Source organism: Ranitomeya imitator, chromosome 6, assembly GCF_032444005.1.
Source record: "Ranitomeya imitator isolate aRanImi1 chromosome 6, aRanImi1.pri, whole genome shotgun sequence".
NCBI classification, from domain to species: Eukaryota; Metazoa; Chordata; class Amphibia; order Anura; family Dendrobatidae; genus Ranitomeya; species Ranitomeya imitator.
The window spans coordinates 72847955-72874033 of NC_091287.1; the positions used below are offsets into that span (position 1 = coordinate 72847955).

The 26079-nt window shown below is 44.3% G+C and overlaps 1 protein-coding gene across 3 annotated transcripts in view; it reads right to left on the reverse strand.

The window, feature by feature from the left end:
- NUB1 (negative regulator of ubiquitin like proteins 1) overlaps positions 1-26079 on the reverse strand; it is a 97158-nt gene that overhangs the window by 53828 nt on the left and 17251 nt on the right. For all 3 annotated transcript variants that reach the window (XM_069729766.1, XM_069729767.1, XM_069729765.1), the window contains exons 4-5: positions 25826-25884; positions 24811-24881 (exon numbers count right to left, since the gene is read on the reverse strand). In XM_069729766.1, coding sequence (XP_069585867.1) covers positions 24811-24881; positions 25826-25884 — 130 coding nt within the window. The remainder of the gene's footprint in view (positions 1-24810; positions 24882-25825; positions 25885-26079) is intronic.

The following is a 26079-nucleotide window of genomic DNA, read 5'->3' on the forward strand; positions in this document are numbered from 1 at the left end:
TTTTCAAAAGTCGCCGACTTTTGGCAAGGTCGGGTTTCATGAAACCCGACCCGACCCCAGTGTGGGGTCGGCCATGAAGTCGGCGATCTTTTGAATCTGGAATCGGAATTCCGATACCGATTCCCGATATGTTTAAGATATCGGGAATTGGTATCGGAATTCAGATTAAAGTGTAAAATAAAGAATTAAAATAAAAAATATCGCAATACTTACCCTCTGACGCACCCTGGTACTAACCGGCAGCCTTCCTCCTTCGAATCCGCGCTTCCAGGACCTTGCCGTGACGTCGCGGCTTGTGATTGGTCGCGCGGCCGCCCATGTGACCGCTCGCGCGACCAATCAGAAGCCGTGACGTCACCGAAGGTCCTTCAAGCGCTGATTCTTAGGAAGGAAGGCTGTCGAAAGGAAGCAGGGCGCTTCCGAGGGTGAGTATATTCCTATTAGGTATATACTCACCCTCGGAAGCGCCCTGCTTCCTTCCGACAGCCTTCCTTCCTAAGAATCAGCGCTTGAAGGACCTTCGGTGACGTCACGGCTTCCGATTGGTCGCGCGAGCGGTCACATGGGCGGCCGCGCGTCCAATCACAAGCCGCGACGTCACCGCGACGTCACGGCAAGGTCCTGGAAGCGCGGATTCGAAGGAGGAAGGCTGCCGGTTAGTACCAGGGCGCGTCAGAGGGTAAGTATTGCAATATTTTTTATTTTAATTCTTTATTTTACACTTTAATATGGATCGCAGGGCCTGAAGGAGAGTTTCCTCTCCTTCAGACCCTGGGAACCATGGAAACCCAATGCACTGCATTGGGTTTCGGGCGACCCCGACTTTTTTATAGGATCGGCCGATTTCACTCGACCCGACTTTTGAAAAAGTCGGGTTTTGTGAAACCCGACCCGATCCTATAAAAGTAAAGGTCGCTCATCCCTGGTGAGCACATGACGGCTTCCATCACTGAATGGTGATGCCAATAAAACACGACACGTGACTGCGGCGGCGGTGGCTTACAGGATGCAGATGACACCTTATTCATGTTAACAAAGACCTGGGGGACCAATGGCGCGTGTGTGCTGCACCAGAGGGGAAAAAAGAGGACTAATCATCAGAAAGAACCCTCAGCGATTACATCTCTACTGCAGTAAGTGTGTAATTACCAATAATTCCATACTAAATACACAGCCCTTCCTACATTAATGGACAACAATTGCTTCACCAAGATCATTGTTAATGTCTTTAACTCCAAGGCAGACCAGCAGAATGCAAAAATGTCTGCTTTTAGAGAGGTAGTCAGACTTGCTGATGTATATAATTACTGTACTTCCTAGGACGTTTCATTTGAAAGGAGTCTCAAATGTGACACCACATGAAGCTGGTGCTGCACTCACTTTCCTGCCGCGTCCATTGCGCTTCCTGAAACAGGACATTATAGGAGGCAAAGATGCAGTTACTCACTACAGTGTCTTGCAATGCTGCCCTCTGAAGATGTCCTGGATCCTTGGTCAAATGAATCATCATGAGGAGGCGGCGCTGGAGTCACTCACTGCTTCCATCTCCGACCCCTGGCGACATCTTGTTTCACAGAAGCAGCTGCGGAGATGTGGGGGCGCTGCACTCGCATCTCCCATAGCTTCTATCACCATGGATCTAGTACACTGTCAGAGGGCGATGAGGCAAAAAGCTTTAGCAAGTAACTGCAGCGCTGCACCCTGATGAAGTCCTGTTCCAGGAGGAGCGATGGACGCTGTAAAGAAGTGAGTGCAGCACCAGCCTCCTGTGACATCCTGTGTGCGATTCCTCTCAAACGAAACATCACATCAAGGGCAGTATAAAAAAAAACCACACACAATAGAAAAAAAAGGGGTAAGGGTGTAAAGATATTTAGAAAGAACAATTTAGGTAGTGGACCAACCCTTTAATTCCTATAGAAGCAGTAAAGGTGTACTTAATTTTTCACACACTGCTTCTGCATTCTTGCCAAGGTTTTGTTAAATACATAATGACACAATGTTGTTTGGTAATTGCGATGTGTTTGTCTGAGGTTGTACTGACTTTTTCATTTTAAGACCTTCTAAAACTCAGATTTTTTTTTCATTATGTCCTAATAAGCAAAACCATAGAATTCAACTAGAAAAAGGGACAGAAAGAGAAAGGGAAAGAAAGGGGGGGAAAGAGGAAGCGAGGGAAAGAGAAAGGGAAAGAAAGGTAGGGAAAGAAAAAGAGAAGAAAAGGGAGGGAAAGAAAAAGGGAAGGGAAGGATAGGGAGGGAAGGAGAAAGGAAAATAAAAGGTAGGGAAATTGAAAGGTAAATAAAGGCAGGGAAAGTGAAAGAGAATGAAAGGGAGGGAAAGCGAGAGAGAATGAAAGGGAGGGAAAGCGAGAGAGAATGAAAGGGAGGGAAAGAGAAAGGAAAAGGGAGGGAAAGAGAAAGGAAAAGGGAGGGAAAGAGAAAGTGAAAGGGAGAGAATGAAAGAGAAAAATCTTGTACACGAAATCCCCTCCCCCATGTAAGAAGTTTCCATACTCTTTAAACATGGAATTTGTAAACCATAAAACTCATTAGAGTTCATAAAAATGGATAAAAAAAATATTCAAACAGGAGGCAAAACACCACAAAAATTGTTCTATATGTACTGTGTCCAGTAGTATCTGTCCACGCAGCATGACTATGTAATGCCACGCTTAAACTGTTGTCTTGATTGGGTGATACCTAAAAGCAACAGCATAACAAGCCATTGTCATTTGCACTCCCATGTTGATAAAATGTGACGTGATCTGTCCCTGGAGCTGCTGTAGGATTTTTACTATTTGATAATACATTTGTAATACATAGATGGACCATGTCTCTGCTTAAAGGGAAGGTGCTGCGTTTGTAGATCATTAATAAACCAATGTAATGTAGCATAACATGCTCTTATAACCAAGATTTGATTGCATTTGAAACATTTTGTGTGTTATTGGAGTTTAAAGAAGGCACTGGGAGCTGACATCTTGCTTTCACAGCAGCAACAGGACACTATCAGTGTCATAATAAGGCATCACATGGTCATAGGAGATAACAGACCCGACCATATCTATTGTAATGAAGTAGTCACTTCTGTGAACTGGGCAAGTCTCTGTGGACTGCACAATTCACAGTAGTGGGAGTGTTCTGCTGCCATTTTCATGGAGCCCTGGGCTGTCGATTTGTCTCCTGTCATTAGGATCTGCTAGCAGAAGCAGTACTGCTTCAGAACAGATGCTAGACTGATAGGAGTAAAATGTGGGCAGAGTATCAGAGACATCAAGGAGGAACCCTGTAAGATCAGCATTATCCCAGCAGGAGCAAGAGCTGTGACCCATCCCTCAGATAAGATAAGGAGCTGCTGGTCTGCAGTGAACTTGTGGAGGGAGGCGAGATACATGTAATCTAGGTGAGAGAGACATATGAAGACTGATGAGAGAGAGAGACAGTAACTGCTGGTGATAGCAGATCACAGGGCAGTCACCCACAAAATGGTGCTGCCCTGTGATGCTACTCTTCATTCTGCCCCAGGGGATACTAGAACACCCAAAAGGGGAGGGAAATGGCGATATCAGCCGTTACTGCCCCAATTTTGCTGCTAACACTAAAGCTGGTAAGTCTCACTATAGCTGCTTGAGGTCTAAAATGGAAAATGCTCCCCTAGTGGTAATTATATACATATATTTGTAAGAAAATATATAATATTTTTCATATAGAAATGTTTGCAAACAGTGCAAACATTGCATTAATACATTTTAATTACTATTTTTGGAAGTGCATTGAACAGCAAGGTGGATTGCTGCTGAGGGGAAAAAGAAAAAAAACCGCTTTAAATCTTCAGCTTAGCGAGTGTGAGCGAGCTGAGTGTGACCTGAGCGTAAGTGTGAACGGTGGTAAGTGTGACTTGTGATTCGGTGACTTTGGATTCAGGGAGTAATTACTGAATTGCTATCTGTGTTTTATTGATACTTTGCATTTATTTTTTATTTAACTTTTCTGTCTGGTGTAATCCCCATTAGGAAATGTGCTCCACTATTGTTAATGCCATCCAGTGCACATCTTGCCACATGTATGCAGTCCTTGATCAGCCGGTCGAGGGTGCATACTGCTGTGCGAGATGTGAGCACGTTGTGCATTTGGAAGCCCAGATTCTGGATCTAAACGTGTAGCTGGCAACACAGATCCATTGACAATATGGAAAGGAGTCTTCTGCTCACTGAGCAGACGCTCAATGGGATAGATGGGGGGGGGGAGGATGGTAGGATGGAGCCGCAGGACAGTGAAGCAGCAAGCTGGGTGACAGTTAGGAAGCGGGGTAGAGGGAAGAGTGCCAGGGAGGCTAGTCCTGATCTGGAACACCCCAATAAGTATGCTAAGTTGGCAGATGAGGGGGGCGCCAGTACAGGGGTAGCACTGCTGCAGCCAGGCATGTCCTCTGAAAGCCGGAGGAGTGACTGCTCCAGTAAGGAGGGAAATAGGAGAGCAGAGCAGGCCAGACAAGTGCTGGTAGTGGGCGACTCAATTATTAGGGGAACAGATAGGGCAATCTGTCACAAAGACAGGGATCGTCGAACGGTGTGTTGCCTACCTGGCGCTCGAGTCCGACACATCGCTGATCGGGTGGAAAGATTACTGGGAGGGGCTGGTGAGGACCCAGCGGTCATGGTGCACATTGGCACAAATGACAAAGTTAGAGGTAGGTGGAAGGTCCTTAAAGATGATTTCAGGGAATTAGGCTGCAAGCTGAAAGCAAGGACCTCCGACGTGGTATTTTCCGAAATACTGCCTGTACCACGTGCCATGCCAGAGAGGCAACGGGAGATTAGGGAGGTTAATAAGTGGCTCAAGAATTGGTGTAGGAAGGAGGGGTTTGGGTTCCTTCAGAACTGGGCCGACTTCTCAGTTGGCTACAGGCTCTACGCTAGGGACGGGCTGCACCTCAATGGGGAAGGTGCAGCTGTGCTGGGGGGGAAAATGGCTAGAAGGTTGGAGGAGTGTTTAAACTAGGGATTGGGGGGGTGAGGGTATTCAATTTATAGGAGGGGAAGATAGTGCAGACAGAGACCTGGGCACAAATAAGGAAGTTGGGGGTGGCGGTGGCATGGGGGGTGGGGTTAGAACAGTTAATAATTTAAGAAAGAATAGAGGTGCAGAGAGATACATAAAATGTATGTATACTAATGCCAGAAGCCTCGCCAACAAAATGGACGAATTAGAACTAATGTTGTTGGAGCATAATTATGACATGGTGGGGATATCTGAAACATGGCTGGATGAGAGCCATGACTGGGCTACTAACTTGCAGGGTTATAGTCTGTTCAGAAATGACCGTACAGATAAGCGAGGGGGTGGGGTGTGTCTATATGTAAAATCGTCCTTAAAACCCATCCTGCGTGATATTATAGGTGAATCTAATGAAAATGTAGAGTCCCTGTGGGTGGAGATAAGGGGAGGGGGAAAAAATAATAAATTACTGATAGGGGTTTGTTATAAATCTCCAAAAATAATGGAAGCAATGGAGAATATCCTCGTAAAGCAAATAGATGAGGCTGCGACTCAAGAAGAAGTCATTATTATGGGGGACTTCAACTACCCTGAAATAGATTGGGGAACAGAAACCTGCAGTTCCAGCAAAGGTAATCGGTTTTTGACAACTATGAGAGACAATTACCTTTCACAACTGGTTCAGGACCCAACAAGAAGGGGGGCACTGCTAGACCTAATTTTAACCAACAGGCCAGACCGCATATCAAATATAAGGGTTGGGGGTCACTTAGGGAATAGTGATCACAAAATAATAAGTTTTCATGTATCCTTTAAAAAGATGTGTAATAGAGGGGTTACAAGGACACTAAACTTCAGGAGGGCAAATTTCCAAAGGATGAGAGAGGATCTTGGTGCAATTAACTGGGACGATATCCTGAGATACAAAAACACACAAAGAAAATGGGAGACGTTTATTAGCATCCTGGATAGGACCTGTGCACAGTATATACCCTATGGGAATAAACATACTAGAAATAGGAGGAAACCAATATGGCTAAATAGAGCTGTAAGGGGCGCAATAAGTGACAAAAAGAAAGCATTTAGAGAATTATAGGAAGTAGGTAGTGAGGAGGCATTAAATAAATACAGAAAATTAAATAAATTCTGTAAAAAGCAAATCAAGGCAGCAAAGATTGAGACAGAGAGACTCATTGCCAGAGAGAGTAAAAATAATCCCAAAATATTCTTTAACTACATAAATAGTAAGAAACTAAAAAATGATAGTGTTGGCCCCCTTAAAAATAGTCTGGGTGAAATGGTGGATGAGGATGAGGAAAAAGCCAATATGCTAAATGACTTTTTTTCATCAGTATTTACACAAGAAAATCCCATGGCACACTAAATGACTAGTGATAAAATTCCCCATTAAATGTCACCTGCTTAACCCAGCAGGAAGTGCGGCGGCGTCTAAAAATCACTAAAATTGACAAATCTCCGGGCCCGGATGGGATACACCCTCGAGTACTGCAGGAATTAAGTACAGTCATTGATAGACCATTATTTTTAATCTTAACCCCTTCACCCCAAAGCCTGTTTTCACCTAAGTGACAGTGCCAATTTTTACAATTCTGACCACTGTCACTTTATGAGGTCATAACTCGTAAACGCTTCAACGGATCCTGGTGATTCTGACACTGTTTTCTTGTGACATATTGTACTTCATGATAGTGGTAAAACTTCTTCGATATGACTTGCATTTATTTGTGAAAAAAACAAAAATTTGTCGGAAATTATGAAAATTTAGCAATTTTCAAACTCTTAGTTTTTATGCCCTTAAATTAGAGAGTTATATCACATAATATAGTTAATAAACAACATTTCCCACATGTCTGCTTTACATCAGCACAATTTTGGAAACATAATTTTTTTTTGTTAGGACGTTTTAAGGGTTAAAAGTTGACCAGCGATTTCTCATTTTTGCAACAAAATTTGCAAAACCATTTTTTTACGGACCACCTCACACTTGAAGTGACTTTGAGGGGTCTATATGACAGAAAATGCCCAAAAGTGACACCATTCTAAAAACTGCACCCCTCAAGGTACTCAAAACCACATTCAAAAAGTTTATTAAACCTTCAGGTGCTTCACAGGAATTTTTTGAATGTTTAAAAAAATTGAACATTTAACTTTTTTTTCACAAAATTTTTACTTCAGGTCCAATTTGTTTCATTTTACCAAGGGTAACAGGAGAAATTGGACCACAAAAGTCGTTGTACAATTTGTCCTGAGTACGCCGATACCCCATATGTGGGGGTAAACCACTGTTTGGGCACATGGCAGAGCTCGGAAGGGAAGGAGCGCCATTTGACTTTTCAATGCAAGATTTGCTGGAATTGAGATCGGAGCCCATGTCACGATTGGAGAGCCCCTGATGTGCCTAAACAGTGGAAACCCCCACAAGTGACACCATTTTGGAAAGTAGACCCCCTAAGGAACTAATCTAGATGTGTGGTGAGCACTTTGAACCTCCAAGTGCTTCACAGAAGTTTATAATGTAGAGCCGTAAAAAAAATTTTATATTAATTTTCACAAAAAATGATCTTTTTGCCCCAAATTTTTTATTTTCCCAAGGGTAACAGGATAAATTGGACCCCAAAAGTTGTTGTGCAATTTGTCCTGAGTACGTCGATACTTCATATATGGGGATAAACCACTGTTTGAGCGCATGGCAGAGCTCGGAAGGGAAAGAGTGCCATTTGACTTTTCAATGCAAAATTGGCTGGAATTGAGATCGGACGCCATGTCGCATTTGGAGAGCCCCTGACGTGCCTTAACAGTGGAAACCCCCCACAAGTGACCCCATTTTGGAAAGAAGACCCCCTAAGGAACTTATCTAGATGTGTGGTGAGCACTTTTAACCCCAAATTGTTTCACTAAAGTTTAGAATGTAGCATTGTGAAAATTAAAAAATCATTTTTTCTTTCTACAAAATGATGTTTTAGCCCGCAATTTTTTTTCCCCAAGGGTAACAGGAGAAATTGGACCACAAATGTTATTGTCCAATTTGTCCTGAGTACGCTGATACCCCACATGTGGAGCTCGGAAGGGAAGGAGCACCGTTTGAAATGCAGACTTAGATGGAATGGACTGCAGGTGTCATGTTGCATTTGCAGAGCCCCTGATGTACCTAAACAGTAGAAACCCACCACAAGTGACCCCATATTGGAAACTAGACCCCCCAAGGAATTTATCTAGATGTGTTGTGAGAGCTTTGAACCAACAAGTGTTTCACTACAGTTTATAACACAGAGCCGTGAAAATAAAAAGTATTTTTTTTCCACGAAAATGATATTTTAGCCCCCACGTTTTTATTTTCCCAAGGGTAACAGGACACATTAGACCCCAAAAGTTGTTGTCCAACTTGTCCTGAGAACGCTGATACCCCATATGTTGGGGGGAACCACTGTTTGGGTGCACGGCAGAGCTCGGAAGGGAAGGAGCGCCATTTGAAATGCAGACTTAGATGGATTGGTCTGCAGGCGTCATGTTGCATTTGCAGAGCCCCTGATGTACCTAAACAGTAGAAACCCCCCACAAGTGACCCCATATTGGAAACTAGACCCCCCAAGGAACTTATCTAGATGTGTTGTGAGAGCTTTGAACCAACAAGTGTTTCACTACAGTTTATAACGCAGAGCCGTGAAAATAAAAAATATATTTTTTTCCATGAAAATGATATTTTATCCCCTATGTTTTTATTTTCCCAAGGGTAACAGGACAAATTGGACCCCAAAAGTTGTTGTCCAACTTGTCCTGAGAACGCTGATACCCCATATGTTGGGGGGAACCACTGTTTGGGCACACAGGAGAACTCGGAAGGGAAGAAGCACTGTTTTACTTTTTCAAAGCAGAATTGGCTGGAATTGAGATCGGACGCCATGTCGCGTTTGGAGAGCCCCTGATGTGCCTAAACAGTGGAAACCCCCCAATTCTACCTGAAACCCTAACCCCAACCCTAGCCCTAATGGGAAAATGGAAATAAATACTTTTACATTTTATTATTTTTCCCTAAGTAAGGGGGTGATGAAGGGGGGTTTGATTTACTTTTATAGCGTTTTTTGGCGGATTTTTATGATTGGCAGCTGTCACACACTAAAAGACGCTTTTTATTGCAAAAAATAGTTTTTGCATCACCACATTTTGAGAGCTATAATTTATCCATATTTTGGCCCACAGAGTCATGTGAGATCTTGTTTTTTGCGGGACGAGTTGACGTTTTTATTGGTAACATTTTCGGGCAGATGACATTTTTTGATCGCTTTTTATTCCGATTTTTGGGAGGCGGAATGAACAAAAACCAGCAATTCCTGAATTTCTTTTAGGGGGGCGTTTATACCGTTCCACGTGTGGTAAAATGGATAAAGAAGTTTTATTTTTCAGGTCAGTACGATTACAGCGATACCTCATTTATGTAATTTTTTTTATGTTTTGATGCTTTTACACAATAAAAACTATTTTATATAAAAAAATAATTGTTTTTGCATCGCTTTATTCTGAGAGCTATAACTTTTTTATTTTTCTGCTGATGATGCTGTATGGCGGCTTTTTTGTTTGCGGGACAAGATGACGTTTTCAGCGGTACCATGGTTATTTATATCCGTCGTTTTGATCGCGTGTTATTCCACTTTTTGTACGCCTGTATGATAATAAAGCAATGTTTTTTGCCTTGTTTTTTATTTTTTTTTTTTTGCGGTGTTCACTGAAGGGGTTAACTAGTGGGATAGTTTTATAGAGCGGGTCGTTACGGACGCGGCGATACCAAATATGTGTACATTTATTGTTTTTTTTTAACTTGCATAAATAAATGGATTTATTGGGAAATTATTATTTTTTTTTTTTTAACTTTCTAACATTGTCTCAGGGTGGGACATCTCTGTATTAGATCAGATCGTTGATCTGACACTGTGCATAGCACACTGTCAGATCAACGATCTGACAGGCAGTTTAGCTGGCTTTCCAGCGCCTGCTCTCAGCAGGCGCCGGCTAGCCAGGTCATTTCATGACCCGGAAGGAGTCCGGCGGCCATCTTGGATCCGGGGACTCCTTCTGGGTCACCGGAGCAACGCGATCTCATTGCGTTCCTCCGGTGGGAGAGCGCAGGGAGCCCCCGTCCCTGCGCGATCCCCCTCTATGCCGCTGTCACTGACAGCGGCATCAGAGGGGTTAAATGCCCGCGATCGGCGATAGCGCCGATCGTGGGCATTGCTGCGGGGTGTCAGCTGTTATATACAGCTGACACCCGCACCCGATCACCGAGGCGCTCAGTGTGAGACCGCGGTGATCGGTGCGCCGTACTAGTACTGCTGCTGGCACAAATGCAGTGCCGGCAGCGCAGTACTAGTACGGCGCGTGGCGCGAAGGTGTTAAAAGACTCTATAATAACAGGGTCTGTACCACAGGACTGGCGTATAGCAAATGTGGTGCCAATATTCAAAAAGGGGACAAAAACTGAACTCGGAAATTATAGGCCAGTAAGCTTAACCTCTACTGTGGGTAAAATCCTGGAGAGCATTCTAAGGGATGCTATACTGGAGTATCTGAAGAGGAATAACCTCATGACCCAGTATCAGCACGGGTTTACTAGGGACCGTTCATGTCAGACTAATCTGATCAGCTTCTATGAAGAGGTACGTTCCGGACTGGACCAAGGGAACCCAGTGGACGTAGTGTATATGGACTTTTCAAAGGCTTTTGATACGGTGCCACACAAAAGGTTGATACATAAAATGAGAATAATGGGGATAGGGGAAAATATGTGTAAGGCTGGTTTCACATTTGAGTTTTTTGCAGCTGCGTTTTAACGCATATAAACGCATGCGTTTTTTCCCCCTATAATTAACATTAAAAACGCATGCGTTTTTTTTGTACGCGTTTGGCCGCATTTGACGACGCATGCGTCGTTTCTATGCTTGCGTTTTGTTGCGGAAATGCAACATGTAGTAATTTCTAGAGGCTTTTTTTGCCGCAAAAAAACGTATTGCGGTCTATGTAAACGCATGCGTTTGGTTGCGTTTTTGAACGCATGCGTTTCAATAGAGAAAAACAAGTCTAGACACTGATAAGCCACCCCCCACCATCAAGGTGATAAAGGGATCCAAACCCTACCCCTAACCCTAGGGATCCAAACCCTAACCCTAGAGATCCAAACCCTAACCCTAGGGATCCAAGCCCTAACCCTAACCCTAGGGATCCAAACCCTAACGCTAACCCTAGGGATCCAAACCCTAACCCTAACCATTTCCATTTATAGTGGGTTTTCTAGTTGATTTTTATGATTGGCAGCTGTCACACACTAAAGACGCTTTTTATTCCAAAAAATAAATTTTGATTTACCACATTTTGAGAGCTACAATTTTTCCATATTTTGGTCCACAGAGTCATGTCACACGCCCTCTGTAATCCCATTGGCGGTGTCTGGATCTTGATTTTTCTCTTGTGAAATTTCTCATCATGCGTACCAAAAACGCAAACGCAGGAAAAAACACATGTAAACGCGTAAAAACGCAGCGTTTTTTTTAACCGCATGCGAAAACGCATGCGTCTACAAAACGCAGCGTTTGTACGCGTTTACATGCGTTTTTTTCACCACCTGCGGATGCGTTTTAAACGCTGCGTTTTTAAACGCAAATGTGAAACTAGCCTAAGTGGGCTAAGAGCTGGCTCAGGGATAGGAAACAAAGGGTGGTTATTAATGGAGCACACTCGGACTGGGTGGCGGTTAGCAGTGGGGTACCACAGGGGTCAGTATTGGGCCCTCTTCTTTTTAACACATTTATGAATGACCTTGTAGGGGGCATACAGAGCAGAATTTCAATGTTTGCAGATGACACTAAACTCTTAAGGGTAATCAATACAGAGGAGGACAATTTTATATTACAGGATGATTTATGTAAACTAGAAGCTTGGGCTGATCAATGGCAAATGAGCTTTAATGGGGATAAATGTAAGGTCATGCACTTGGGTAGAAGTAATAAGATGTATAATTATGTGCTTAATTCTAAAACTCTGGGCAAAACCGTCAATGAAAAAGACCTGGGTGTATGGGTGGATGACAAACTCATGTTCAGTGGCCAGTGTCAGGCAGCTGCTACAAAGGCAAGTAGAATAATGGGATGCATTAAAAGAGGCATAGATGCTCATGAGGAGAACATAATTTTACCTCTATACAAGTCACTAGTTCGACCACACTTAGAATACTGTGCACAGTTCTGGTCTCCAGTGTGTAAGAAAGACATAGCTGAACTAGAGCGGGTGCAGAGAAGAGCGACCAAGGTTATTAGAGGACTGGGGGGTCTGCAATACCAAGATAGGTTATTACACTTGGGGCTATTTAGTTTGGAAAAACGAAGGCTAACGGGTGATCTGTTAATGTATAAATATATGAGGGGACAGTACAAAGACCTTTCTGATGATCTTTTTAATCATAGACCTGAGACAGGGACAAGGGGGCATCCTCTACGCCTGGAGGAAAGAAGGTTTAAGCATAATAACAGACGCGGATTCTTTACTGTAAGAGCAGTGAGACTATGGAACTCTCTACCGTATGATGTTGTAATGAGTGATTCATTACTTAAATTTAAGAGGGGATACATTTCTTGAAAAGTATAATGTTACAGGGTATATATACTAGATTCCTTGATAGGGCGTTGATCCAGGGAACTAGTCTGATTGCCGTATGTGGAGTCGGGAAGGAATTTTTTTCCCCAGTGTGGAGCTTACTCTTTGCCACATGGTTTTTTTTGCCTTCCTCTGGATCAACATGTTAGGGCATGTTAGGTTAGGCTATGGGTTGAACTAGATGGACTTATAGTCTTCCTTCAACCTTAATAACTATGTTACTATTTTAAGCTTAATTTCAGAAAAAAGCAAAACTACAAGAAAACTGGTGGCACGTTCCATTTAATAGAGAGGCCCAAGACGGTCACCTCCCTTGATTACAAGAACATGTAAAACCTAAAGGTGCTGAGAGGAAAACCCCTTTCACTCAAGAAGAAAGTATCATGGCTCAGACATTAGCGCTGGCAATGAGAACGTCACCGATTTGACTCATTTTACTAATGTAAATGCGAGTATGAGATTTATCATCAGATGCGAAGCAGGAACACATTGTAAATTACAGGCTCATGGCAATATGCCACAGAGAACAATGCCGAATTAACTCACGTGCAATACACAGCGGAGGTCTGGAAGGCTCTTATTAAGAACAAATATATTATTTTGAACACTGCTCTCAAATAACAAAACACAGACACAAGATGGGAAAAATGGACACAAAAAAGTAATTACTGTTCAATGCAAGTGTTTTTCTGCTAGCAACAATGCCAGAAAGACCACCTATCCGAGGATAGAAAGATACAAAGGTTCAAGCCCCTCCAAACCTCAGTGATATGCAAGAAACAGACCAAAAGGAGTAAAAAAAAAAGTTAAGAAAGAGACAAGACATCATGGCCCATGAAGACGGGCTGATCCCGGCCCAGTAATGTCAAGCCCCCATCAGCTGGTTACTGACCTGCTTACACAGCGCGACGAAACCCAATGGGACCAGACGGATCCTTATTACACTGTTCTGTCCTCATACAGCAACATATTGTCCGCAGCACATCTCATTTACACCGGGCAGTGCGCTGATGAGGATAACTTTTATGATGGCATTAACAATTTGATTGCCGGCTTGTTTACTTGCAGGACCAACCTTAAAAGAGTGAGTGAGTGTGTTTGATTGCCTGTGTGTGTGGGAAGGTGGGTAATTACTTGGGCAATTGCCCACAGAGCCCATCATCAAAATGGCTCTCAGCTGCTGCGGCCGCCCTGTGCCCACCCACAATGTGGGGTCCACCAAGATCATCTGACACTTCCAACTGTACCGGCATGCACAGCATGTCAGTCAGAGGTGGAACAAGGTGGACATGCTCTCCCTGCCCTATCGCCCTCCATTCTGGAGACCGCAGATCGCTTTAAGGCTGTGGCCTAGAGAACAGAAGGAGCATGGATAGGACGTCAGCGTCCCGAAGAAGGCGGTATGATGACGTCACCGCGTCACTCCATCCACGCTGGAACACTGACTGTCGGCGGACTCTCCAAGATCTGTGGTTAGGTGAGTATAAGAGCTTATCTTATGTTGTTATTTTATGAATCAGTAATTATAGGGAATGTGGGAGCATTATACTGTATGTAGGGGGCTGTGTATGCAATCACCCTATGTATGGGGAGCTGTGGGGTCATCATACTGTGAATAAGGAGTTGTGGGGTCACCATATTGTATACAGTAAGCTGTGGAGGCCTTCATACTATTTGCTGGAGACTTTTGGGAAAATCATACTGTGTGTATGTATATACTGTATGATGCCCTAACAGGTTGCTTATATATATATATATATATATATATGTGATGTAGCGATGTCCTTGCTGTGCAGTGAATAGGCAGTGACCCATATAAAGTTCAAACAAAGTCTTGTTTATTACACAGCATACTCACAAATGAGAAAAGAAAGCAAACAAGTCCTTCAGTATGCAGCCGGGAAAAGAAATAACAACAGTCCATAGTCCGCTGCCGTGAGCGTATTACACCCCCCCCCCCCCCGTGTACGCTGGGGTGTCTGGCTTTTCAGGCTCTGCCTGGCCCGTGTTTTTCCACACGGAAGGAGCTTTGCACAAGCCACCTGCAAGGTCTGACTCCCAGACCAGACTGACACACCCAAACTCTCTTGCTGGGGTTTTTTTTTCTATCCTCCAGATTCTATGGCCATGGGCCACTATAAGATCTGGGCTGGAGGAAACGGACCGGCCCCACTACTATCCTGCAGTCCGTTTCAAAATAAAAGCCCATACCAGGTTTTCCTGAATAAATTCTGGGACAAATAACTTGACCCAGTTCACACTTACTTTTATTCTTCCCTGTGTCTCACAGGCAACCTGCTGTGAGCACAGGGCACTCCAGCGGATCTAATATGCTTCTAAGCACATCCTGGGGGACACATAGCGACCCTCGCATATGACACCGGTCACTGCCTCACATACCCCCCCCCCTCTGTTCAGACTTGTGGGGTTGAACATTTGTCAACATACATGGTGCCCATGACAGGGCATCTGCATTTCCCTGTGATTTCCCAGCCCGATGTTCCACAGAGAAGCTGAAATTTTGTAGGGACAAGAACCATCTGGTGACACGGGCATTCCTTTCCTTTGCATTTCTCATCCAGACAAGGGGTGAATGGTCTGTTACCAACCGAAACGGACGCCCGAGCAAATAGTAGCGTAGGGACTCCAAGGCCCATTTGATCGCCAAGCACTCCTTCTCCACTACGCTATAATTTTTCTCTGCCGGGGTCAGTTTCCTGCTTAAATAGGTGACTGGATGCTCATCCCCGTTCACCTCTTGCGACAGCACCGCTCCTAAGCCTACCTCTGAGGCATTGGTTTGCACAATAAAGGTTTTCTTGAAGTCGGGGCTGATGAGGACCGGCTGTCCACACAACGCCGACTTCAGAGACTGGAACGCTTCCTCTGCTTGAGGATTCCACTTGACCATCACCGTTTTCTTCCCTTTTAACAGGTCCGTTAGGGAAGCCGATTTACCAGCAAAATTGGGTATAAACCGACGGTAATACCCAATGATGCCAAGGAATGCCCTCACTTGTTTGGAACTTAAGGGCTTGGGCCAGTTTTGAATGGCCTCAATTTTGTTCACTTGAGGTTTGATAACCCCCCGGCCGATCACGTATCCCAAGTACCGGGCTTCCGTGAGACCTATCGCACATTTCTTTGGGTTTGCTGTTAACCCTGCGGCTCTAAGAGACTCTAGCACTGCTTGTACCTGGGACAGATGGGTATCCCAGTCGGTACTAAAGATGACTATGTCATCCAAATAGGCTGACGCATAGTCTCTATGTGGCGCTAACACAATGTCCATCAGCCTCTGAAATGTGGCCGGAGCTCCATGTAACCCAAAAGGTAAGACAACGTATTGAAAGAGACCCTCTGGGGTTATAAAAGCGGTCTTTTCCTTCCCTGACTCTGTTAAGGGAACCTGCCAGTAACCTTTCGTGAGATCCAGTGTGGTGAAGTACTGGGCCTTCCCCAGTCTCTCAATTAGCTCGTCCACCCGTGGCATGGGATACAGGTCAAATTTTGATACTTCATTTAACTTCCTAAAGTCATTACAGAAGCGTAATGACCCATCAGGTTTTGGTATTAGTACAATGGGGCTAGCCCACTCACTTCGGGACTCCTCAATGACTCCCAACTGAAGCATTTGCTTTACCTCGGCCGCGATGGCTTGCCTTCGGGCTTCTGGCACTCGGTACGGTTTCATCCGCACCTTTACCCGGGGCTCAGTGACAATGTCATGCTAAATCACTGAGGTTCGCCCCGGCAGCTCTGAGAATACATCCATATTCTGCTGTACCAAAGCTCGAGCCTCCCGCCGCTGCTGTTTTGTGAGGGCATCATTGACCTTTACCTCACACCTGGCTGTGTCCTTGGCCAGGGCCAGAGGGACCTCCGATTGTATGACCGTAGTTGCATCTGTGACCAAACATTCTCGGTCCTTCCAGGCCTTTAGCAGGTTTACATGGTACAACTGCTCGGGTTTTCTTTTCCCGGGTTGGTACACTTTGTAATTCACTTCCCCCACCTTCCCCCGTATCTCATAAGGCCCTTGCCACTTGGCCATGAGTTTATTCTCTGGGGTGGGTACTAGTACCAACACCCGGTCTCCTTCTTTAAAGGACCTGACCGTGGCCCTTTTATTATAGGTACGGCTCTGAGCGGCCTGGGCATCCAACAGATGCTCCTTTACGATGGGTTGCACGACTGCAATCCGATCCTGCATACTTGCCACATACTCGATAACACTCTTATGTGGAGTGGGCTCCTGTTCCCACGTCTCTTTGGCTACATCCAGCAGCCCCCTCGGGTGCCTGCCATACAATAGCTCAAATGGGGAGAACCCCGTGGACGCCTGCGGTACCTGCGGTAATGTATGGCGAACATTAAATATGGCAACAACATATCCCAATCTTTCCCATCCTTGGCGACCACCTTTTTGAGCATGGCCTTGAGGGTCTTATTAAACCTCTCGACCAACCCATCGGTTTGGGGATGGTACACTGACGTACGCAACTGTTTAATTTGGAGCAATTTACATAGCTCCCTAGTCACTTCAGACATAAAAGGGGTTCCCTGATCTGTAAGGATCTCCTTGGGAAGCCCAAGACGACAAAACATGGCAAACAGTTCACGGGCTATTAGTTTAGCCGAAGTGTGCCGAAGCGGTATCGCCTCTGGATACCGGGTGGCGTAGTCTACGACTACTAATATGTGCTGATGGCCCCGGGCGGATTTTACTATTGGTCCCACCAGATCCATCGCTATCCGCTCAAAGGGTACTTCTATGATGGGCAGAGGTACTAACGGACTCCGGTAGTTCGTGGTGGGTGAGGTTAGTTGACACTCAGGACATGTGTTACAGTACTTTGTAACCTCAGCGTAAACACCAGGCCAAAAGAACCTCTGTAATATGCGCTCTAACGTCTTTTTGGCCCCCAAGTGCCCCCCCCAACATGTGAGTGTGAGCCATGTCGAGCACCGCCCGACGATAGGGTTGGGGCACTACCAGTTGTTCTACCACCTCATCCCGGATTTTATCAACCCTGTACAGTAACTCCTGGATGACCGCCATCCGGGGAAACTCCTTTTCTGCACCAGGTTGTTGTGCCACCCCATTTACCTCGATTACTCTTTCCCTTGCCCGGGTCAGAGTGGGATCCTGGAGCTGGGCAGTCCCAAACATACCAGGTGACACCTCCAGCTCATGAATTGGTGGATTCTCTTCCACTTCCCCTGCCAATACCTCTAGGGGAAACCTATCGGGATGACACACTGTCCCTATCGTGGCGACCCCTACGGCAGGTATCCCTGACTCGGGATCTTCGGGTTCTGCACCCGGAATGCTTTTTACCCTGAGAGGGTTAACTCTGGTCTCCCAGAGGGACCAGAACAACGGTAAGTCTCTACCCATCACAGTCCCATACGGAAGAGTTTTTACCACTCCCACCACATGTTTTATCTCTCCACATGGGGTGGAGAACGTGACCTCCGCAGTCGGGTACTCTCGGAGGTCCCCATGTATGCACACTACCCCCACTTTCCGTCCAATAGGACTGTCCCCAGCAACCAAGGACCCGTGTACCAGGGTCACCAAGCTCCCCGAGTCCAAGAGAGCATCCGTCTGGTACCCATTAACGAGCACTCTGCACAGCTGAGGTTCGGTACCGGCAGGGTCTGTAGTGGCAATGCAGACTGGCTGGGCATACATAGACACGCGGCGGGTATACCCGCAGTCCATGGGTTCTGTTGTTAGGGGACAATTAGCAACCACATGTCCAGGTTCTTGGCACCGCCAACACGTAACGACTGTGGCACGAGGTAACCTTGGAACCAGTTTAGGGGACACAGGTCTGTGGTCACTCTCTTTCCGAGACAACCCCTCAGCACGGACTCGGTCCGGTCTTGTCCCATTGGAGGGCCGTGGACTTTTCTCAGACTCCTGAGCTGGCGGAGCCTTACGTGACAGCCGAAGCGGAGCAGTGTCCCATATAAAGTCCTGGGTGGCCTTATATCGCTCTATCAGGCCTACAACCTGGTCTAGGGTACCCGGGTCCCCTTGACCCACCCAACGCTGAATGGCCGCTGGCAGAGCCCTCACCAGTCGGTCGACCACCACCCTCTCCACTATCTGACTTGTGGATAAAGTCTCAGGTTGGAGCCACCGTTTCACAAGCTGCAATAAGTCAAAAATCTGAGACCGGGCAGGCTGGGCTTCCACAAAAGTCCAAGAAAACACCCGTTGAGCTCTCACATAAGTATTAACCCCCAGTCGGGCAAGGATCTCACCTTTTAACTTGGAATAGTCCTGGGCATCCTCCCGACTGAGGTCAAAGTAGGCCTTTAGCGCATCACCCCTCAAGAACGGAGCCACAACTTCAGCCCACTGTGCTGCTGGCAGATTCTCCCGTTCTGCTGTGCGCTCATAGACGATGAGGAAAGCTTCCACGTCATCTTCCGGACTCAATTTCCTCAAAGCAGAGCGGACCTTGTCACGGGCATCGCGACGTTCCGGGGTCGGTGCTGGAGGTGCCTCTCGCAGGGCTGTAATTTGCTGCAGCAACAGGTTATTCGTTTGTTGCTGTTGTTGCTGTGTGAGGACTAGCTGCCTCAGGATCTCCTCCATTTTGTCTGTAGGCCTGAGTTGCAATGTAGCAGGCTTAATAACAGACATGCAAATGGCGTTGGGGTATGCCTTAATTCACACTGCCCGCATTCTCCACCAAATGTGATGTAGCGATGTCCTTGCTGTGCAGTGAATAGGCAGTGACCCATATAAAGTTCAAACAAAGTCTTGTTTATTACACAGCATACTCACAAATGAGAAAAGAAAGCAAACAAGTCCTTCAGTATGCAGCCGGGAAAAGAAATAACAACAGTCCATAGTCCGCTGCCGTGAGCGTATTACACCCCCCCCCCCGTGTACGCTGGGGTGTCTGGCTTTTCAGGCTCTGCCTGGCCCGTGTTTTTCCACACGGAAGGAGCTTTGCACAAGCCACCTGCAAGGTCTGACTCCCAGACCAGACTGACACACCCAAACTCTCTTGCTGGGGTTTTTTTTTCTATCCTCCAGATTCTATGGCCATGGGCCACTATAAGATCTGGGCTGGAGGAAACGGACCGGCCCCACTACTATCCTGCAGTCCGTTTCAAAATAAAAGCCCATACCAGGTTTTCCTGAATAAATTCTGGGACAAATAACTTGACCCAGTTCACACTTACTTTTATTCTTCCCTGTGTCTCACAGGCAACCTGCTGTGAGCACAGGGCACTCCAGCGGATCTAATATGCTTCTAAGCACATCCTGGGGGACACATAGCGACCCTCGCATATGACACCGGTCACTGCCTCACAATATATATATATATATATATATATATATATATATATATATATATATATATATATATATATATATATATATATATATATATATATATATATATATATATATATATATACACAACCTGTTGGGGCATCATACAGTATATAGGAAGCTGTGAGGTTATCGTGCAGTATACAGGGAGCAGTGTGGGCCATCATTCTGTGTATAGGGAGCTGTGGAGACATCGTACAGTATATATAGGAGGCTGTCAGAGCATTATACTGTGCATGTGGTGCCACCATACTATGTATGTGGAGCTGTGGTGGCCATCATATTGTGTAAGGGTGGCTTTGGATATATCATATTAAATACAACGTGGTGTGGGGGCACCATAATGAATATAGGGATCTATGGAGTCCATCATACTATGTGTGAGAGACTGTGGGAAACAAAATACTGTATATAGTAAGCATCATACTGTGAATAGGGGGCTATGTGGCAATCGATCTATGTATAAGGCTTTGTGGGTGCCATCATACTGTGTATGGGGGGGGCTGTGGTGGCATCATAATGTATATAAAGAGGAGTGGAATGGGCTGTGGTGACATTATGATGTATATATAACCCTCCGTCACATACAACTGATCTGACAGGCGCTTCTCTTTTACTTTCATTTCTCCTTCCTCACCAGATTGTGAGGAAACCCCCTCCCTCCAGGTAGTCTCCTGTCTCTTGAAGGTCTGTGAAAACTGATATCACAGTTGGATTTCAGAGCTTCAGGGGAGAGGATATAGCTGCACAGATCTCTCAGGCTCATTGTATGTGAAAACGTCACATTCAGTAAGGTTGGTATTTTATGTTTTTATTCATCACAATAGTTTATTTAGCTTGTTTTATGAATGTATAGCACAAAATGTGAGGATATTTCATAGAAATAAGGGAGATTTTATAAAAGAAAGTGTGCTGCTCAGGCATATACAGTAGTTCCCTAACATATCCATTCTCTTGCTTCAGATTATCTGCTGAAATGGAGAGGAAAATGTACAATTTATCCAAACAACTTGATGTTGAGGAAGTAACAAACATGCTGTTAGATGATAGAGACCTCCCACTGAATGAGGATTTAGGAGAGGAAAGTGAGATTGATTCTCATGATGAGGTGGAAGAATGTGTCCTGGATTCTGAAACAGAGCAAGATGGTGACAGTGGTGAGGATGAAGAAGTTGGATCATATTATATTGGAAAAGATAAAAATACTAAATGGAACAAGAAGCCATTCCAGAAAAAACGTAGGGAACCTTTAAACATTATTACTCACCTTCCTGCAGTAAAAGGAACTGCACGTAATGCAAAAACTGCAGTTGAATGCTGGAACAGTATATTTACAGATGACATTCTGGACTCTATTGTCACATATACCAACCAATATATAGACATTATAAAGGACAAGTACATCTGCAACAGAACCATCAAGCCCACAGATGAAATAGAACTGCGTGCTTTTTTTGGATTACTGTACCTTGCAGGAGCTTATAGGGCAAATAGACAAAGTTTGGAGGAACTTTGGGGTAAAGATGGGGATGGAGTTGAAAAATTTAGCCTTGTTATGTCCATAAACAGATTCAAGTTTCTAATTCGTTGCCTTCGGTTTGACGACAGAACTACCCGAACCGAACGCAAAACACATGACCGACTTGCTCCAATTCGTGATATATTTCAAAGATTTGTTGTAAACTGTAAACAAAGTTATTACCCTGGAGAGAATCTCACTATTGACTATTGGTTTTCGTGGTAGATGTGCCTTTCGTCAATATATTCCATCAAAGCCAAACAAATATGGAATAAAAATTTATGCCCTTGTTGATGCCAGTAAGACCTACACTTACAACCTGGAAGTTTATGCAGGAAAACAACCAGAAGGTCCTTACTGTGTGAGCAACAAACCCATTGATGTTGTAAAAAGACTGGCTGAACCCTTATTTGGATCGGGTCGCAATATTACAGCTGACAATTGGTTTACAAGTTGTGATTTGATTGATTATCTGAAAATAATTCAGAAGCTGTCATATGTGGGAACTGTAAGAAAAAACAAAAGGGAATTGCCGCCACAGTTTGTAAGTGTGAAAGAGAGACAACAGTACAGCAGTATGTTTGCATTCCATAATGGAAAGGCTTTAGTTTCCTATGTACCACATGCCAAAAAAATCGTACTTCTTCTATCAACACTTCATGATGATGCTGCCATCGATCCTGGGACTGGGGCAGAAAAAAAACCGGAGATAATTACATTTTACAATGCCACCAAAGGGGGTGTGGATACAGCAGATCAGATGTGCTCCACTTTCAACGTCAGCAGAAACATCAAACGCTGGCCAATGGTCATATTTTTTGCTATGTTGAATTTGGGTGGTATAAATTCACAAGTAATTTATCTTGAAAACAAGCTTGAACCACTCCGTAGACGATTGTATCTGAAAAAATTGGCCCATGAACTAGTACTTGGAGAGCTACGCAGGAGAAGCGTGAAAACAATCGGTATCCCCTCTCGCCTTCAAGTTCAGCTCAAAAGGTTCTGCCCAGAAGATGATGGTGAAAAGTCACCATCTGCACCACCTCACAAAAGAAGGAGATGCACCACCTGCCAAACGGAAAGCGGAACCAGAAGGCTTTCAAATTATGAATGTCTCAAATGTCATAAAGCAATTTGCCTGACACATGCAAAAATGGTGTGTAATTCTTGCTATTTGCTCTGCAAGTGTGACTTTTCTGGGGAAACCTCAGCATCTACTTCTGATTGAATATGTTTTTAATAGTACTTAAGATACCTTAAAATTAAGTTTGTGTTCAAAAATTTTCTTTGTACATTTTTTTGAGAGAGTCGAACTGGGGACTATTTGGCGGGAGTTTTGAAAAGTTTGTATTTCATAGTTATTAGTTTTATGTTAAGTAAATGTTTTTTTTGCAACTGATTATGTGTAGTCTCTTTTATTACATCCCTATGAAGGTCACTGATCATTTTTAGAGCACTGAAATTGCAAACATTAGATATTATAGGTATTTTTCCAGCAGGCGCCTGACAGGCACATTGTATGTGAACTCGTTAGTCCGAATATTGTATGTGACGGAGGGGGATATATCATATTAAATACAACGTGGTGTGGGGGCACCATAATGAATATAGGGATCTATGGAGTCCATCATACTATGTGTGAGAGACTGTGGGAGACAAAATACTGTATATAGTAAGCATCATACTGTGAATAGGGGGCTATGTGGCAATCGATCTATGTATAAGGCTTTGTGGGTGCCATCATACTGTGTATGGGGGGGGCTGTGGTGGCATCATAATGTATATAAAGAGGAGTGGAATGGGCTGTGGTGACATTATGATGTATATATAATGGAGTGTGTGCATCATGTTATGTAAAGGGAGCTATGGTAGACATCATACTTTATATGAGGGGCTGTGGAGACACCATACTGCTATTCCTAAGGGGTAAAATGTGAGCACTAATTCTTTCTAGGATACTTGGCACTAATAATTTCTAGGAAGCAGTGTTACCATCTAGATGGCATTTTACAGTGTAAGGGTACAGTAGTGGGCATTATCAGGCACTAAGAGGAGCAGCTCAGCATTGGGGTGACAGTAGGATGAGGAGTTTGTGCAGGCTAGAATTAGATGGGGACTGTGCTGGAAATGTGAAGAATCAAATATGTCTTTCTTAAAAACTTTAGAGATGAGTTTGTAGGCAATAAAAAAAATTGCCAGAGTGATACTGAAAAGGGGTCTAGATCAGCATCACTGCTGTATCCAGAGATTGTCAGCAGCGTTGATGCGACATCACTTCTGTAACCATATCAACAAAGGACAGAGGCAGCAGCAGGTTCACAGAGTTAGAGCGGCAGTGAGTAACAGTTTTATTTGTTATTTTATGGACAAGAAGCTAAAATAATAATAATAAAAAAATTAAACTGGATGATAATACTGTTTTAACAAAATGTAAAAACAAATGGTGAATGTCTGATGCCATCTTGTGGCCAAACAAGAGATAGCAGCAGTGCGTAATTAGGGTCACTGCACCAGAAGTGGAAAGGAAGTCCGTCACCTCTGAAATCTGTAGTAAAGAGAGCACAGCTTCTTTTTTTGTGGGTAACCTTGTAATAAAAGATTTTTCACCAGTAAAACTAGGAGGAATGGTGTATGATTTGGGCAGAGCTATCCAGTCCTATGAGCATCATTTGCATATTACAGTAAAAAATAAATTTTCTCAAAAACAGTTTGGTGGATTATTAAAAGGCAAAAATGAGATTAAACTGGTTCTCATTGGTTCTACTGATCTGATCTGGCTCCTTGCTATCTGGATTCCCATGTCATTAAGATGCGAATATAATAGAAGATATCTGCGTGCCACAGGGTAGGAGCGTACTCAGCTCCCGGCCCCGGCATGCAGTAGCGTTAAGTCACGTGAGCCCTGGGACACCCGGTGCCGGAACTGGAGACGAGTACAACCAGTTTTACTTTTACATGTGGAATATAGTAATTGAGCAGGGGTTGTCTGAGCAGTGGACAACCCCTTTAATGAGCTCCAAGTCTCTACTAAAACCAAAACTAGAGATTAGCACAGTCCCATGTGAATGGAGCCAATGGGCAAAGCTGGTGGCATTAGTCATCTGGGCGCTGCCAGCCGGATCCATTCTGAGGCAGTGTTATCTCAGGACACCCATAATGTGCATCCAGCAGATTACATACTGTAGGTGCTATAACCCTATATAATAGAGTGGGGAAGACACATTTATAGAAATTAATCAAGTAAAGAAAAAATAAAAGCTGAAACTTACCAGTCTCAAGCTGCTTCCTGTTAGCAATGATCTTTAGGTGACTTTCTTCTAGTCCAAATTTTTCTGCAATTCTAAAGCAAAGTCAAAATAAGGAGAGTTGGGTGAAATCCTCGATAAATGCCTGTGCCCGACATTACAGCTGAACGTTAGCACTGGAGGACGCATCTCACTAAGTTCAGAACTGCAGCAAGTATGGAGAGAATCCCCAGCTTTCTCAACCTGAGGTATATCATGTAGGCTGTGGCTAAGAGGGTTTAAATAGGTTGGCCACTACTTTTACACTTATGACCCACCCATATGACCAGGATATAGGATTGTTGGGGTCCAACACGCCCATAAGCTGGTATCACCTCTGGTGTTGACTGGATGTAAGCAGTATACAAAGCGGCACAGATCCATTCACTGTATAGTGGCTGCTCGCAGCTCAATGCTGCCCAGCGACAGCCACGAAACCTCAAAGATCTGTATGGAGGAAGGGGCCAAAATCCCCGCTGCAGTGTGTGCAAACTGCAAGACAAGCCCTACAGGAAACATCTGACCTCTGTAATTACAAACAAAGGTTTCTGTACCAAATATGAACTTCTGTTTTTCTATTGTGTCAAATACTTATTTTATGCAATAAAATGCAAATTAATTATGTAAAGGTCATACAATGGGAGTTTATGGATTTTTGCTTTAGATTCCGTTTCTCACAGTTGAAGTGTACCTATGACAAAAATTACAGACCTCTCCATTGTTTGTAGGTGGGAAAACGTGCAAAATCAGCAGTGTATGAAATACTTATATTCCCCGCTGTACAAGTCAATTATGCTTGAATAAAAAGCACCCACATAAATGTCCATGTGTGACCAGGCCTGCCGTGCCGGAGAGGAGCCTCGGCAGCTTCAGGCAGGAGATCCCTGAATTCCATAACCTCCAGAGTTGCAGTCAGAATATCTCTGCATATCTGGACATTTTGGGTCTGAGGTGTAAGGTTATTGAAGTGCTATATAATTATGATAAAAGCTGCACTTACTGGTATCTCAACTCCTTCCCTGTGATATTTAGGGACGTTTCCATGAAGTTTCTGGATCCCTTAAAAACACAACACAGAGCAATTTAGGGGATTTTCCTACCTCAATAATCATATCTCAAATGATAAAGAATAGTGGAAGAGAAGCGAAACACAGAAGAGAAAGCGTTTAGCTCGGGAACTTTGCTCTAGTCTACATTATTGGAAGAAAACTCGATGAACATATGCTTAGGAGCATTCTTGCGTTATGAAATTAG